This window comes from Eurosta solidaginis, chromosome 2 (genome assembly GCF_040869045.1).
Source record: "Eurosta solidaginis isolate ZX-2024a chromosome 2, ASM4086904v1, whole genome shotgun sequence".
NCBI classification, from domain to species: domain Eukaryota; kingdom Metazoa; phylum Arthropoda; class Insecta; order Diptera; family Tephritidae; genus Eurosta; species Eurosta solidaginis.
Window position 1 is genome coordinate 255459149 of NC_090320.1, and position 17274 is coordinate 255476422.

Sequence of the window (17274 nt, forward strand, 5' to 3'; positions counted from 1 at the left end):
ATTAACATGGGGATAGTTCTTGACAGCAGGCTGTCATGAAAGCCTAATGTGGAGGACAGTCTACGAAGGCTTCAGTTGTCCTGTACTGCTGACGAGGGTCGATTAGCAAACACTAGGAGATCTCTCCAAGCATCTGGTGGAGAGCCCTCGACACCTCTTCTACGGTCAAAAGGTTGATAGAATTGCATCGATTGACGATGGTTGCAATAAGCAGAGCCCTTCGTACAGAACGCGATCTGTACCCGGTTGACATCGTGGTCAAAATAACCGCAGCACGGGCGGCAATGCGACTTCGTGACGCCGGATATAAGCTCGTGAGTTATGGACGGAAATTTTGGATGCCCGATCACTGCAACGCCTTCCAGGCGGAGGTCGCCGCTAAAAAGGATGCATTAGATGGGATGCTATACGCGCTTGTAACTGTTAGGGAATTTATGATATACTCATGTAGATTAGATGTATGTATATAGTCAGCGTTCCAGGGCACAAAAATATCCCTGGCAACTGTGAGGCTGATCTCCTGGCCCGCGCAGTGCCAACGTATTTGTCAGTTTAGTCTCAGGGATTCCGCCACTTCGTATATGCTTCTGGGCAGGTGGGCCTATAGTAAGCTTTGCAAACGCTAGGCTGACACCACCACGTTCGGCGGAGCTATTAGGCTTTACCATGGATTTTGGAGTATTAACAGACAACTTCCCAATGGTAGTCCATGCGGTCGCCTTAGTACACGAAGACGAGGTGAAATTTTAAAAGAATTATGCACCATTACATGGTGTATTTTCTTAAATGCCATTTGGACGAAAAAAAATGTATTTTTGTGTGAATTTTTCGTGTGTTTTATTTATGAAAGTATGTTTGTACATGATTATATATATTTCTCAATTATATTATTTTTCATCTTACTACAATATAGTCACAAAGATTAATTAAGTCAAATTCTCCTGCTGCTTCATTGATTTATCCACATCTAAACAACTATCATCGGTAGACTTATTTGCACTCGCTGAACTCGAATTTAGTTGCGATGTATTTGCTGTTGAATTTAATTTCGATTTATTGCGAACTTCCTCATCGGAATCCTCATCATCAGGATCTAATTTAAGCATTAACTTTTTAAAATCTAAATATTTAATAACCAAATCCATACGTTCGTCATCATTTAAATTACTGATTTTGTTATTGGTGGTTGTTGTTGTTGCTGACGTATTGTTGACATCAGAGTTCAACATTGATTCATGTTGTTTCTTAATAATATCTATTGTTGTTTTAGGATTAAAATCTGTAACAGTTTTACGTACAACTGCCTTTTCATATAATTTAGGTTCCGAAGGTGAATATCTTGATATTTTACTATCTGTTAAGCTATACATATTTTTTAAATGATCTTTCAGAATTAATAACAACATACACGCTTGTGCTGACATAATACATTTTTGCATTTCAAATGCATTATCTGGTAGACGTTTAAACAATACATCTGGATCATCTTCATCATCATCATCTTCCAGCACATCGCCTGAATTAACGCTAGGTTTAAGATTTTCTTTAAAAGTTGTGAGCAAATTAGTACCAACAATTGAAATGAGTAAATCTACTTGATGTATTAAATAGAGTGGCTCATCTTGTACAACATATGGAAAATAAGCCAAATTATCTGCTATATATAACATTTGTTGTAGTGATGTTTTTTGATCATCAAATTGCTTTATTATCGTTTGCACCAACGCACGACGTTGCGTTTTAATCGGACGCAAAAGAGTATATAAGAAATCGTTGAGTGCTGTAGGCACTGAATCCGTTTGTCTTTTCGCATAACCGCGTATAACTTTACTAGTACTGCTGCTGCTGCTATTGCTGCCCTTATTATTGACGACTTTACTATTCTTTTGTAATATGCCTTGTAATCTAAAGCTGAACTGTAAACCCAATTGTGCTTTCATATTTACAAATCCATTGTACATCTTATCAATATCTTTCAATAAGGCATCCGCTCTGTGCGCCGATTCTAATTTCGAATCTGTACTCAAACATATGAGATATGGCACAGTTTTAACCGGATGTACAAGGCCTTGTCGCAATACAATTTGTATAACTTTTACAGCCCATAAACGTACACTATCATCGAGACTTAGAAAACATTCAAAAATTTCCTGTAAATATAACTGTATGATACGACTTGACATGCCCGATGATACGTCGTTCATTTCTTTTAAATCTTCAGTTTTTGATTGTTTAGCCCAATCTTTCTCCTTATTATACATATTCATTTCTGACTCAGTCAGATATATCCATATGTTACGTAAGCAAATAATTTTAATGCCAGCATCACATGTATCGGATAATAGTAAATCGCAATAGTAACGTTTCAATTTGGTATTCGTTAAATAATCATCGTTCATTACACAAAATGAGCCTAAGGCTATTAACGCTTCTTTACGTATATCATGATTTTGATATTGTGCAAAAAACATTAAGCAATCGAAAACATCGTTACAAATGGTTGGCGATAGACCATTTGCCTCACCAGCAACCTCTTTCAATTTAAAATCAAAATAACGCATTAGTATGCCAATGGTGAAGAGGCTACGGCGTATAGCTGCACTTAAATTATTAATTTGTCGGTTTTGTAATATTTGACTTCTTGTTTGATCTAAGATGCGATGGAATTTTTGAAAGCAATCTCTTATCAGTGCGTAATTTTTTGTGATTTTGTTGACAATAGCGCCCAAACATGAGACACAACTTTTAACAACCGCTTGATTAAGTGATACAACAAGTAACATCAAATGTTCCTCGAGTGATGCCAAAAATGATTCGCTAGCATTATTGACAAGAGGTACAACCTAGAAATGAGAAAAGAACAAAAGTTATTAGTAAGGATGAAAAGTAAGGAAATATAATTGATGTAAGAGAGTCCAAGTTCGGATTTTTGAACATAAATAAATAAATACAAGGCGATATATTACTTATTATTACTTATTATTAAGGCCGAGCTCCTCTTCCAAAGGGCGTTGTGTTACTTTTTTTTACCTACAGTTGGAAAAAGTGTTTTATGCCAACTCCGAACGTTATCTGCAAGGCAGATGAATTTTCCCTGAGAAGCTTTTCATGACAGAAATACACATGGTATGTTTGCCAAGCCAATGCCGACGCGCGACCTCGTTTCCCCCCAGCGGATTAGTGAGGCTTAGAATATACCCGCGGCAGATATGCCTGTCGTAAGAGGCGACTAAAATACCAAATGGAATCAAGGGGTTGTATAGCGCAACCCTTTCAAGGGGTTGCCAGCGCAATATATAGCTTCTCCAACCCAATTGTCAACCCCATCCACCCGAGGCGAATCCTGTTTCCTTAGCAGATGTAGAGCGCGGGATGGCCTTGGAGGTTTCATGTGGCCATACCAAATCGTTCCCGAGATGGTCACGCTAGTACCTTAATGGTGCTTGTTACAGGAACGTACCGGATCTGCATCCGGCAAAGGACCAACAACATACACTCCCCAAAGCAGGATTCAAGGGGTTGTGTAGCGCAACATATAGCTTCTCCAACCCAATTGTCAACCTCACCTTCGAGCGACGAATCCCGTTTCACTAACAGACGAGGCTCTGGCGACCCCAAGCTCCTCATGGAACTTCGGGGTGGGGAGGGAGGGATGGCCTGAAGGTTCAATGTGGCCATATAAATCGTTCCCGAAATGGTCGGGCCAGCACCTTAATGGAGCTGTGTTACCGGAGCGTATCGGATCTGTATCCGACAAAGGACCATCACATCGATAACACTCCCCAAAGCCTTCGGGGAGTAACCTAATCGCTACAACAACAACAACAACAACTCCCCAAGGCATTCGAGGCTGCTGCAACAATGCCTGCTACAACAACAGCATAACACTCCCCAAGGCCTCCGGGAAGTAGAAAATAATCCTTCCTAAAATAATGCTACGTAAATTTCCATTGCTGCAAGAGGTACATTGTTGGCGGGAGGAGGGGTCGATAATGGGCCCCGTAGATGTACTGGTACTGCTGGTTAAGATATTTCGAGCCACTGATTAGCGAGGCCAGTAGGGCCAACAATTCCCTCCCGCTTTCGAGTTAATTACAGGGGTACTGTTGATATGTTTTCTAGCTTATCATATACCCTTACCCTTATCAGCGTCTGGACTTGATAAGTCTCCCATCGTCTTAATCATAAAACATTTTTCATCCGGGCTTTTACTTTGAACTTTTATTGAAAGTGAAAGTTCAAAGAGAACTTATGGGCAAGTGTGATTTCCTGATGGACAGCCGACTGAGTTTTGCTGAGCAACTAGTTTTTAGTTGACAAATACAGATCAAATGTTGCTGTGTTCTCTTTATAATAACGTAATCGTCTGAAGCTTTATTTTCTAAGGCATCAGAATAGTGATATCTTTGGAAGCTTCTCATTGTTGAACAACTCACTTTCGCACAATTTGACTTCCTTCTAAAATCTCTCAGTTTGACTTCATCTCTCTTCAATTCGAATCTGATTGCAAAATAACAGTGTGGTCAAGACCAACTTTCAATCTCACGCCAGCCGGCCTTCTATTAGGCAGCCCTATTAACGCCAATCATCTTTCTTAGATAAGCAATGTGATGTGACCCAAATGTTCTATGAGGTCAAATTAATCATTTTCGCAACGGTCGGGCTAGTGCCAGGAGATTACATTGTCAGCGCCTACCGAATTCATATTGGACAAACGGGTGCTTGAAACGATCCAACTTCCAAAATCCTTCGGCCAACCTTTTTTGCTCCTTACGAAGGCAATAAAAAGTTTCTGGGAACAGTTATTTTATCTAAATCTCACGATAATATCATAAATATATGCAGAAGGGCGAAGAGACGGATGAGTGAATAGCCGCAAAAAGGAAGGAACGTATGAAGGAAAACGGACTAAGGGAATAACTAATAGAGAGAGTTGGAGCTTACTATAACTGCAGATAAATGGAAGTATAGATACCTAATTCCAAGAAAAATGTTTTAATGCAATATCATAAACCTTGAATGGCACGTTGTTGTTGTTGTTGTAGCGATAAGGCTTTGGGGAGTGTTATCGATGTGATGGTCCTTTGCCGGATACAGATCCGGTCCAGATGGCCACATTAAACCTTCAGGCCATCCCTCCCTCCCCACCTCCAAGTTCCATGAGGAAACAGGATTCGCCGCGGATAGGTGAGGTTGACAATTGGGTTTGGAGAAGCTTTATATTGCGCTGGCAACCTGAAGGATTGCGCTACACAGCCCCTTGAATCTGGTATTTCGGTCGCCTCTTACGACAGGCATACCTACCGCGGGTATATTCGGACCCCTAACCCGCTGTGGGACTTTGAATGGCATCACAAAAGTTATTTTCATAAGAGGTTTTACAGATGCAATGAAGAACTAAATTTAATTAGATCCAATAAATGAAGTATAAGTATATTGCATAAAATACATGCACTCCTTACCTTTTCAAGTATATCGGCCACAGCGCAAATAAATTTAGGTGCCGTTGTTGGATGACATTTGATGTTCAAATAAGGCTCAATGGTAATAGCATGCTGCACCAACAACTGCGGACGTACTTTTGCCAGCAAATGTAGCGTTGTTATGCAACCCAACATGCGTGTATTATCCGTATCCTCCAGCTCAATTAGGCGTGCAACCAAACCATCGGCCAACTGTTGACATGATAGTAAAATTTCAGCCGGCGGTTCTGTTTTCTTTAATAATGTATCTTTCAAAGCATCATCACCTTTGGCGGTACTCTCTTTCGGTTGAAATATGCTATTAAGTAAACCCTCCAACCAAGCGGTGCCCGTATCATGAGCAATATTCACAACATCTATAATTTGATTTATCTTCAAATGTATACCATCTTTGTCGTTTTTATGCAATGGCGTAAACCACATTTTCATAAACACCTCTGTAACCAACTTTTGTATGCCCTCTTCATCGTTGACGCGTCGTATCATTTTAACACAAATCTCTGGTATTTTCTCAAATGTTGGATATTCAATGCATATATCACGTAAAATTTTTATAACACGTTTACGCACCGATACTCCTGTATCCAAAATTCTCGTTGATAACATATCATAATACTGATCGATTAGCTCTTCATTGCTCAGTACAAATTTACCAACTAAATCTACAGCTGCCTCACGTACCGATATTGCAGCATCTAAGAATTTTTGATTAACACCCATTTGCATATCTTTGCGACGCAATACCATTGGATCAACTTCAACTATATTTGCTAAGCATTTCATTGCGCGCGTTCTTATAGCAATTGATGGTTCATTAACAACCAATATAATCTTCTTTAAATACCCATCAAACGATTTGCTAAATGGCCTTTTACTAGCCAAATATTGTGCTATTAAATGTGCATTATTATAATCAATATACGTTTTTATATGTTGTGCATGTTGTGAGTCACCCAAAGTAGAATAAGGATTTATATTATTCACCAAATACTGCTTACGTTTATCAAGTAAATTGAAACGTTCCATATTGCGTACTTGGTCCGCCATAGTTGAAGAGTCGGGTCCAACACGATTTTCACCATCTACAATGCAAACATCATCATCGCTGTCATTCGAATCGCTCTCAGATAAATCAGCTTCTGTGCGTCTTTTGTGTGTGCTCTTTTTCTTCTTACGCGCGGAATCACGTTTATTGTTAGTTTCGTTAATGTTACGCCGCTGATAGATTATATCACGATACCACTGCGTCAAATAGAAATGACGCGCATAATCCCAAATTGGATTGTCCACATGCGCATTGGCGGCTAAGAAGTCGAGCAAGATTTTTTGTAAAAATTCTACACGTTCATCTTCTTTCAGCTCCATTTTCGCATTACTTGCTGGCAAATCGCCCTCTTTCTCTTGCTCTACTTTAATGTAGCGTATCATTGAATCAATAACATTAACTTTATAACGTGAATCGACAGCATCTTTGCGCAAGCGTGCCGCTACAATACCCAAATAGTCGAGTGAAACTAGGCGTATACTTTGTTCAATGGATTTATCTGACACATAACGTACAAGCATTGTACCCAATAGGGAAAGTAAGAGTTCTGAAGATGGCCATTCAGGCTTGTTCACAGTTGCCAAGAGATCATAAATGAAATTTTCAAATATTGGACGGAAATCAATTTCATTCGAACGTGATTTACATTTATTCAAAAATGTTGTTAGAAAATTACCACCTATGCTAATGGCAACATCATATTTTTTCAATACAGTAACATCGATGTTTGTACGATCAGAACTAGTTGCAGTTTGCGCTGTTAACTCACCGTATTTACGTTTGTTCTGCGCGCTGTTGCTCATCACATCGGGTAATATGGTAACACATTGTATAAGTTGTAGCACTAAGGCTGTAACCATTTGCATATTCCCGCTGTTGTTGAATAGCTTGAATGGTCGTAGATTTTTTTTCGAAGAAGGCAAACGATCTATGGATGTGAGTATATCGCCTAAGATGCTGCTACGTATTTTTACATATTCCTCTTTCCGGAAAATCGTAGTTACCAACTCCAAGCAAACAAATTGCAATGTTTCAATATTATCAACAAAGAAGGGTTCAATGGCGAGTGTGGAGAGCGGTAATATTATTGTATCCACAAAAATATATTTATCAAAAAGCGTCACGAAAACCTTCATTAACTCAGTCGCTTTTGAGTATAATAATTGCAAGCTACGATTATAATTTTGATACATTTTCGATTTCTTGCGGTGATCCGTCTTTTTCATACTTTTCACTGTGTACACGGGATCATATGAAGGAAATATAGTTTCGCGAAATTGAAAATGCATAAATTTAAGTATTAAAGAAATGTTATCTTCTTGCAGGAATTTGATATCTTTCGAAGTACAATAGATATTGCAGATGAGCAAGCAAGCTTCGATTCCATTTAATATCTTTTCCATTATTTCATCATCTATAATGTCCTCCTCATCATCGGGGCTTGCTGAGTAATTTTTTGCCAAATAAACATTGCGCATTGCATAGTTAACAAGTATAGCCATCTTATTCTTCGGTATAACATCTAGCACATATTTAGCTTTTAGCTTAGCTATATCATTACTCATTATATTTAACATACGTGATGAGATACATTCGATATTTTCATCCACATCATCCGTATCGAAATTTGGTACTTCTGTATCGTCGAGGTTCTCAATGATTTGCTCTAAATTACGCATAAATTGTAGATACGTCTGTGAACGTAAAATTTCATCTTTCGAACATTTGGACGAAGGTGTGGTAACGATGCGTTCAACACAACGTAATTTAGGTTGTGAATGTATTTGTTCGGGTGGTACCTCGTCAGCGAGTGGCGGTGGTGGCGCTTTACGTTTCAGTGCCATTGATTTTTCTGTTGTCTTCATTTGATTAAATGCATCTTCTTGTTCTGCAGCTTTGGTAGCAAATTTCTTGTCAAGTGCAGTTTGCGATATCCCTGCGGTTGTGGAGGTGGCTGTTGTTGCAGCTGTAGCTTCTTTATTTGTTGTGGATGGCGCGTTGGTTGTATCAGCAGAAGAAACTGTTGCGGTTCCAGTCTCATCTGCGCTTGTTATTATGTCTGGAGCCGTCCCTCCTGCATCTCCATCAGCACGAGTTTGTTCTTTCTCTGCAATCGTGCTTTTATCTTGAGCATTCGCTGAGGTTTTTCGGCCTTCACTGGACACATTTAACAAACCAAACTTTCTTGCGGTATCTGGTGACTTCTTTATAAAAGTTTGTATACTTTGCTGCATAAGCGACGCATCTTTTTCCTTTATACGATTTAAACATACACGAATTTTAGTTTTCTCGCTTGATTTACTAGTTGTTGGCGGCTTAGTTTTTGCAACGCTTGGCTCTTGAGGGGTTTGTGGGAGTTCTGTCGTGGCATTCACATCCTGTTTAATTGGGGGAAACAATGCTTCTTGCTTTGGCTTTACCTCCACCTCTACTTTTGGTTCAGTAATTGGTGGTGCTTGGGCAGTGTTAGTCGGTTGCGAATGACCATTTTTAACTTGCGTTGGCGAAGCGATCACAGGAGTATATTTGCTTTCAGGCATATTTGCACTGGTTTTATTTGGATTTTGTTTCTGAGTGATCTGCACTGGCATTTTCAGTTCGCCAACAGGATCCTGTTGTTGTGCTAGCGGATCTTGTATTTGAAGAAGCGGATCTTGTTGGTGCAGTGGGTCTTGTTGTTGTAAAAACGGTTCTTGAGGCTGTGGAATTTGTTGTACCGGTGACTTTTGCTGTTTATGTAGTAAAATATTTTGTTCTTGTGTATTATTTTGTTGTAACGGATTTTGTGTTAATTCCCTATTGAAATTTTCTTCTACTACACTTACTTGTGATGCAGGATGCGCTGTTGCTTTATTCTCCGCCATCGAAATGGTAGTAGTATTTTCTGTACACGTTATATTTTCAAGAGATGCCGTCTTCTGTTCTCCCAAAAAAGGAGGAAGTATTTGTTGTTTGACTGGTACTGTTATTGTTTCGGGAAGCTTGCGCTTTTTCGGAGTTTGCACGTCGTAAATCGAATTTTGCTGTATGGAAGTTGATCCTATTTCCATTATTGGAAAATTACCACTTTGTAAGCTATTTGATATAGCGGCTATGGCTGCACTATTTTCAGCCTCCAATGGTATTTGCTGTTGTAAGCGTTGTAAATCTTCAGATTGGAGCATCATATTGCCAGCACTGCCAACACCACTACTACTACTACTTTCACTTGCCCTTTGTCTGACATGTACGACATTATACCACTGCTCTTGTTGTTGTTGTTGCACTTGTTGCCTACTTGCGGATTGTTGATTTATTTTTCCATTGTTCACATTAAACACAGTAGCATTATAGCTGTATATACCCTGCAGCAATTCAGGATAAGTATTGATATTCGCACCGTATTGCTCAATAGCATATTGCGGTTTAAGCTCTATTATATCCGAATTTGTCTGTTCGATAGCGTGCACCAATTGCTTAACGAGATTATCATCGCGTACAGAAAGCAAATTATTCGATTCCTTAGCTACTAATGTATGGAATAGCAATGATTTGTTTAACGGCGTGACACTTGCTAATGTGTCTGGTACTGGAAGTTCACTTAGCAAATCTGATAAACTTGTCAAACAAGCCAAAGTTGTTACGGGAACACTGGGTATATCGGGGTCAGTCATATTATTTAGCTATATTTTATATTCTATGTTGTTTAGTCAAATTAGAAACGTTGTTAGCTATATCTTGAATTGTTTAATGTACTATGTTCGTAATAATAAGCTGAGACGCAGCTTCCTTTCCAATATTTTTTTTATATAGATATCCCACAGTTGTGTACATTCGTAAGTCGCGCTGCTTTGCGTAGCGTCCAATTTTTTTAGGTTGTTTCGTAGTGCAGCTATATTGCGCAATTAATTACCGGTTGTTTATTCATAAACATATCTTGAAAATTCCTGCAAAATTGCACCAATTAGTAAATCCTCACAAAATTATTTAATTTTTACCTATATGTTGGCACAAAATAGCTGACACAAGAAAACTGGAAATGAAGTGACATTTGTTGCTAGTGTTGCCAACTTTTGCACGGCTTCGCTTTGCGTTGCCAAACGCTATTTTCTGGAAAGCAAACACAGGGCGGTAAGAGAAAAATAATGATTAAATAGCGTGATTGTATAAAACCTTATTTGATTCCAACTATTCGCAATACTTCACCTAAATTACGTTCAACTTTTATTCATTTAACTGGTTATACTAGAAAATAACATAATTTAAATAAAGCCGTCTGTATTCAAATTCAGTATGTATGGGTTTAAATGTGTAGTTTTCTTCTTCATATAACTAGTATGAAAGAAAAATATACAATCTAAAACTCACATTGACTGTATACATCCCTAAACGTCACATTACACGTTTAATGCCCAGTTTTCAAGGATCAACTTTAACTGAAGTTTGAACTCGTATTGAAAACTGGGCGTAAGTATAACAATAACTAGAAACACAAGACAAACGTCAAACTATAGCAAACGTGTTTTGAAAAACAAACTATGTATGTCAAAACTAGATGCTATATATTTCTCGGAGGCTGGAGAAATATTTTTTGCACGTTTGTTGGGTAAGCAAAATGAAGCTTTCGCCGTATCTACCAACTTTTTAGATAATGAAAAAAACAATATTGCCGCACAAAAAGCTTACACTAAAGGCGGTCTTAATCTGCGACTGAAAAGTTGCTCTGTAGTTTAACTAGAGTATAAATTTTACTAGAGTTTAAGGTCCGGGTTTTGAGTAGTTGGTAGTTGGTTAAACTAAGCTTAAACCAAGTTGGTTACACTCAAGCAAGTCAAATTTAAAATCCCGTTAAACTACAGAGCAGTATGCCAGGCACAGTTTAGGTTCGCCTTTTGGGGTAGACTTTTTTGTACGACAAAAGCGGTTTTTTATTATACTGATAATTTGTAGATACGGCAACAGCTAGATTCTGTTCACCCAACACACGTGGAAAAAATATTTCTCCATCCTCAGAATCATATATCTTGTTCTGAAGTGATATGTTGCACATTTTCTAATTATTCTTAAACTCACGTTGAAATCCAACATCATTCTCCAATCGCTTTCCAACCCTTGAGAACTCTTATAAAACTTGTAATTATCGAGTTGATCCTTGAGGTCATTCTCAAATTATTCTGCAACCTTTGAGGGACTTTGAGAAATGTACGGTTCTCTAATTCTAGAAATAATATTATTTTTAAACTGTATTTATAATTTGTAATAATCTAAGTTTTAGGCATAAAACGCCGTAATAATAAATAAATAATAATAACAAATATTCAGGACATTTATCCAGTTGATATCCTATATCGGCTATCGAGTTGGGCAAGTCAACTAGATAATTACTAGATACCACAACAGCTGGATTTTGTTCACCCAACACATATGAAAAAAATGTTTCTCCAGCCTTAGGGAAATATAAATCTTCTTCTGGAGCTGATATCCAACATCATTCTCTAATTATTCTTGAACCTGATAGTACTCAAGTGGATATCCAATATCATTCTCCAATCACTATCGGATCTTTGATAAGTCTTATACAATTTTTAGCTAACCAGATGATCTCCGGCTTCATTCTGAAATCATTCTCTAACCTCTTGAGAGATTTTGTACTCAAATGAAAACCGAAGTCATTTATCCAGTAGATATCCTAAATTGGATATCGAATTGAGGTGGAGTTGAAAAACAAATCTCCTCCAATGTGGTAGCACCAAAGCCAACAGCTGCCTATTATAAAAATAAACTGCCGGTTGGTAGCAGTTTCGAAGCAAGCGTTATAAATTAAAAATAAATTACACATATTTTATGTTTGCGTGAAAGTACTATAGTGCTGGAATTTTAGATTTGATTGCAATTAGGAACCTCACTTGAGTACAAGACAAGGAAACTATCTTCTTTTCAACTTATGCAACAGCATTTTTTGCATTCTAAAATATTCCATTTTTTGCTGAGGATGCTTTGATTCTCAAGTTGAACCACTAGCCATCATCCCGTGAGTTTTCTAGCTCAGTATCCCGCTCAATTCTCACGAGGCTGCTCCTGGCGGAACTATTTGGACTGCTCGGGATTATTCCTCATGTTTCACTGAAGCATGATCCTGATACTGATAAAGATTTAACATGCAAATGCAAGAACAATGTGATCCATGTGGATACACCTTTTGTTGCATTTGCATGTTAAATTTCTATCCGTATCTGGCTCACGCTTTATTGGAACGCAAGAATTGAGAGACCTGAGACTTGTACACATGAGTTGTGACAGATGTCATCGCTGTGCTTCATTAAATGAGTATAGATAAATAGTAGGGTCTAACAATGCCATATCGGCAGCTTAACTCAGCTTTAACTTCAGTAAAGTATACTGAAACACTGCAGAATAAGTTTAAGAGTAATTTATCTGACAAACTGAGGAGAACTTGTACGTAAAAACTGAGCCTAGGCAAACTTAGTTTGTATATAATCGTTCGCGTTTAAAAGAAGAGCCGAATTATGGCTTAAGCGACACAATACGTCGCTTACTTGGTGAACAAGGACGAAACTGACGCATCCGTTACACTTTACCAATGCTCTACTTTTGACATACTTTAACCACGTCACATGTGTTGCACTTTAATTTTTGCCATTTACAGCACGCAAATACCAAAATGTACAACGATCCTATACATAAACACTCTCAGCATATCTGTAGTCCAACTTTTTTAAATTTTTTCCAGTATTTGACTTAGTACGTTGAACGAGGATATATGTACTTTCCCAGCTTTACCAACAGGATATTACCTCGTAAGCATTAAAATAAAGATTAAGTCGGAGGTTTTAGCGGGGTTTTTTCGGTGTTGATGGTCTTTGGTACGATATAGATCCAGTACTCTCCGGTCACTAGTACCTTAAAATTACCCACCCTATTATCTTGGGAACGATTTAAAGCTCGCGGTCCTCTGAGGAACTTTGGTTCGCCATTGCCTCGGCTGCCAAATATATAATATCAAGCGAGTGAGGTTGACGATTGGGTTTGAGAAGCTGTGAAGCAATAAAGCTTTGCATTGCCATTTATGACCCCTCGAATCCCCTTAAATCTCTTTTATCGGAATTTAAAAAAATTTGAATTTATGAATAGTGTTAATATTAGTTATTTTTTGCGTTCCTTCTTTGCGGTGATAAGGAGTTATGTGCATTAAAGTGGCACCTTCAGAGAGTAATTTGTGTATTTCGATTACCTGATAAGTGGGCAGTTTTGCATTGAAAGAAGTTTAAAAAGGAGAGGATTCAAATAAATTCACACCAGTCGTTGTCACATAACTTTAAAATTATTTATACACGTGATAGTTCCAACCAAGTATCTGTATTTATCAATAGGTTTTGGTTTTAGTTTTGCCGTTTTATTTATCAAATAAATTTATGTATATCTCCTTAATTTTTTAAGTTATAAAAAAATAAAACTTTTATCGTTTTAAAAATATTTTAAAATGATGGATCTGAATCATACTCCTCAGGAACTTGATATTCGGACTGCCATTCCGCACTACGTCTTAAACTTTCATTTGAAGATTTAGGTGAAGAAGTGAACGGCTGCCTAGACCGTTTAATATCCCAAGAACCATCTTCATTCTCTATAGACTTCCGCTTCTCGATATGGATGTTATTATAGTTTTCGTTTTCTAATACTAAACACAGATCGAGTTCCCGTTCTTGTAGTGGTGGACTCCAGTTCAGCTCATGGTGCACAATAGCTTCTACGATAAATTTTTCTGAAGCTGTTTCTGGACTCCCTTCATTTTTCTAGGAAACAAATATAAGGTGGATTGTAAATTTACCACCGGCACATGTTTCTATGTTTGAGTCATTTATATAGTTTGGTATAAATCTACCTGCTAATACTTATGTATTAAAAAAAATGATTTGGCAATTCACAAGCTATCGTAGGTAAACCTGTAATTTGTGATTTGTTGTTATTTCTCACAAAAAAATTGTTTACTAGTTCATTAACTGTCCATAACATACATGAAGAACTTACATTATAACATCAAAAATGCCTATGGCCTATCGGCACATACCAGAGACGGGAAATATGGTGGAAAAATAACTCGAATAATTTTCCGATTTTCCCCGATATTTTGATGTGTATTTCGAATCTTTCTGAGTTGTGACACTTTCCTTAAAAATATATTTATAGTTAAAAGCAATGCTAATTAAAATAATAAATCAATGCAGGTTTTAATAGAGTTGTAAAATTATGGATAATGCTTCTATAAATCGTGCTCGATATATTTTTTTTTTAATTTACAATACTATATCGAATTCCAGGAATAAACGAACACACCTACAATTTTGTTGGTAATTAAATCAAATGGAAACAAAAACAGTACTATCTGTTTTTAAGATTCTCTTATTGTCATGAAGACAAAACGTGTATATTCATTATTTTTCTAACTGTACCATAATTAAATGCTATTGATACTAATGATAGCCACTCCATATTTTCTTTTAGTTCTGATTTTTAAGCTACTAGAAGTTGCATTGTTTAAGCCTAGATCTGAAAACTCGCAAGCCTTTCCTCGGTTTAATAATTTAAAATATTTTTTTTAACACTTACGGAACCTTCTTAAATTTTTAAAAAATATACCAAAAAATTTAATGGCTACTCCAAACTTAAACTTAATTATACAATTACCTTACGTGCCCTTTCGAAATCAGTTTCGAAAAGCACTGTATCGCATACCAGCTGCGATTCTTCAAGTGCATGCATCATTTGCTTCATCTCCTCGAGTTCCATACCATCCTCGTATAGACCTAAACCTTTTAAGGGAAACAAGCAAAATAAAAAATACGTCAACCAAATAAAATGTGTACTTTTTTAAGCTAGACTCACTAACTAAAGTAGTTTTATAGTAGTTTCTTTTAGCACTCCTTAACTCCATATATTTTTAAGCTATAAGTAATTTTCTTGCTGTAGATAAGCGAACCAATTTATTCATGCTAATAAATTACTTAAAACATAACAGTATAAAATGCAAACTTTATTTAACCTTCGAGTTCGATCTACTGAACAATGAAGTATACATAAGTAAGGGTATTCACTTAGGACTATACTGCGTAGAGTAAATAAAAAATATAAACAGTACATTTTATTTTGTAAGATTTCAAAATACATGATATCAGTTATGTCAAATAATGATTCAATTAAAACAAATGAACAATCATTTTAATTAGATGAAAAACTCTGAACAGCCGTGCGGCACTAATCAATAAAGTAGACATTCCATTGAAAATCGTTAATTTTGGCCGATTTCTAATTAATCTTCTTTTTAATTAATATATCAGGTCACAATGTTCAGAAGAAGCAGAATTTAAAACAATTATGAAGTAAAAAATATATGAAAAAACTGGTACAGAAAAAAGCACAAACTAAGTTTCTTTAAGTCACAAAGAAATACTTTTGTTGCTGGAACTCGTTACTTTATGAAGAAGGGGTGACGAGGAAAGCGAACGGGCACCGAGTCACTTGTGCTCGGCAACACGATTTGTGCTATCTTTCTTCTTTTCACAAATTCTTTTAATTCTTAATTCTTCTTTAAATTCTTAACTTTGTGCATTTGAATAATTTCTACTTACATATTTTTTGATTTTTTGAAATATTATTTACGGTTTAATTCTGAAATTTTTTGTGAATAAAAAAATTGTTTAGAAAATTATTTAAACAAAAGCCGTGTTTTTTTTTTTAATACTTATTCTCAGCGAGATAATGTTTAGGAGACCCATCTAGCGGCAGTGGTTAAACAACTAACTACAGAACATGTTGTACCGAAAAGCGGAGACACACACCTCTGTTGGCCATAGTGTATAACCTATAGCTGAATCGGTTGCAGTGCATCGTGGACACACATCATTTGTAGAGCTAATACATAGAGGTGAAACATAGAGACATATTTCAGTTGGATCTGAGTATAATGCGTATTGAAATTTAGGAGTACTAATTTTCTGCGCAGCAATTTCAGAAGTGTAGATAAAGTTTAACGCTTAGCAGTCCATATAAAGTTTAATATATAGATGTAAAAAAACACAGCTAAAATATCAGATAGTTGCATGAATAGAATTGCCACCATTACATTAATTTCAAAAAAAGTTAAAAATATCTGAGACTAGACAAATACCACGTTTACACATACCCATTCTGAGTTCATAAAGTGAAAAATTTTAATATTCCTCCATTGCCATAACTACCTGTCAAATAATAGCTGACAGGTAGAATAGCTGTTGGAAATGGCCAGAGAATGGAAGATAGGTTTTATTTTTTGTTCGTGGATATTAAATTGAACTGCCATGAGCTGTCCATTTGTGTCTCGAATCAGCTTTTCTTTTAAGTGTGTATACTGAAAATCACACTACATATTAATATTAAATTCAAAAATTTAGTTAATAGATAAAATCTGAGCAGCCAGTTAAGCAAACATTTTAAAATATGTAAATAATGCAATAAACCAGTCGTCGACAAAAATGTTTGAAAAACACTAGTGAGCAAATAATTTAAGTAATTGAACAGCGATTGAACAGGTGAGCCAGGCTGTTTACTTATGTGAACATTTTTTTTTTTCAAACATTCGCCACTTGTATGAATTCACAAAGACAATCTAGGCGTTCGTATTATTGAAAAAAATTTTCTTTAAAATTCGATGTGGTAGCCAAAGCACGCTGTCACCTCACCGCGGAGGCCACCCAAAATAGTTACAGCATC

At 36.7% G+C, this 17274-nt stretch overlaps 2 protein-coding genes across 3 annotated transcripts; both read right to left on the reverse strand.

Moving 5' to 3' along the window:
• Positions 1-812: 812 nt before the first annotated feature.
• Positions 813-10578, reverse strand: Nipped-B (Nipped-B cohesin loading factor). Of its 2 annotated transcripts, XM_067767654.1 has the most exons (4): positions 10506-10578; positions 9354-10454; positions 5463-9257; positions 813-2843 (listed from the first exon to the last, which is right to left on the reverse strand). In XM_067767654.1, the coding sequence occupies exons 2-4, from the start codon at positions 10179-10181 to the stop codon at positions 927-929; spliced, it is 6540 nt and encodes a 2179-aa protein (XP_067623755.1). In that variant the 5' UTR covers positions 10182-10454; positions 10506-10578; the 3' UTR covers positions 813-926. The 2 variants fall into 2 exon arrangements, with proteins under 2 accessions (XP_067623755.1, XP_067623754.1); XM_067767653.1 differs by having other exon boundaries at positions 5463-10454.
• A 3317-nt stretch (positions 10579-13895) lies between these two features.
• LOC137242723 (uncharacterized) lies at positions 13896-15594 on the reverse strand. The gene is made up of 3 exons (XM_067769977.1): positions 15412-15594; positions 15214-15338; positions 13896-14321 (listed from the first exon to the last, which is right to left on the reverse strand). The coding sequence occupies exons 1-3, from the start codon at positions 15458-15460 to the stop codon at positions 14004-14006; spliced, it is 492 nt and encodes a 163-aa protein (XP_067626078.1). The 5' UTR covers positions 15461-15594; the 3' UTR covers positions 13896-14003.
• Positions 15595-17274: the final 1680 nt, after the last annotated feature.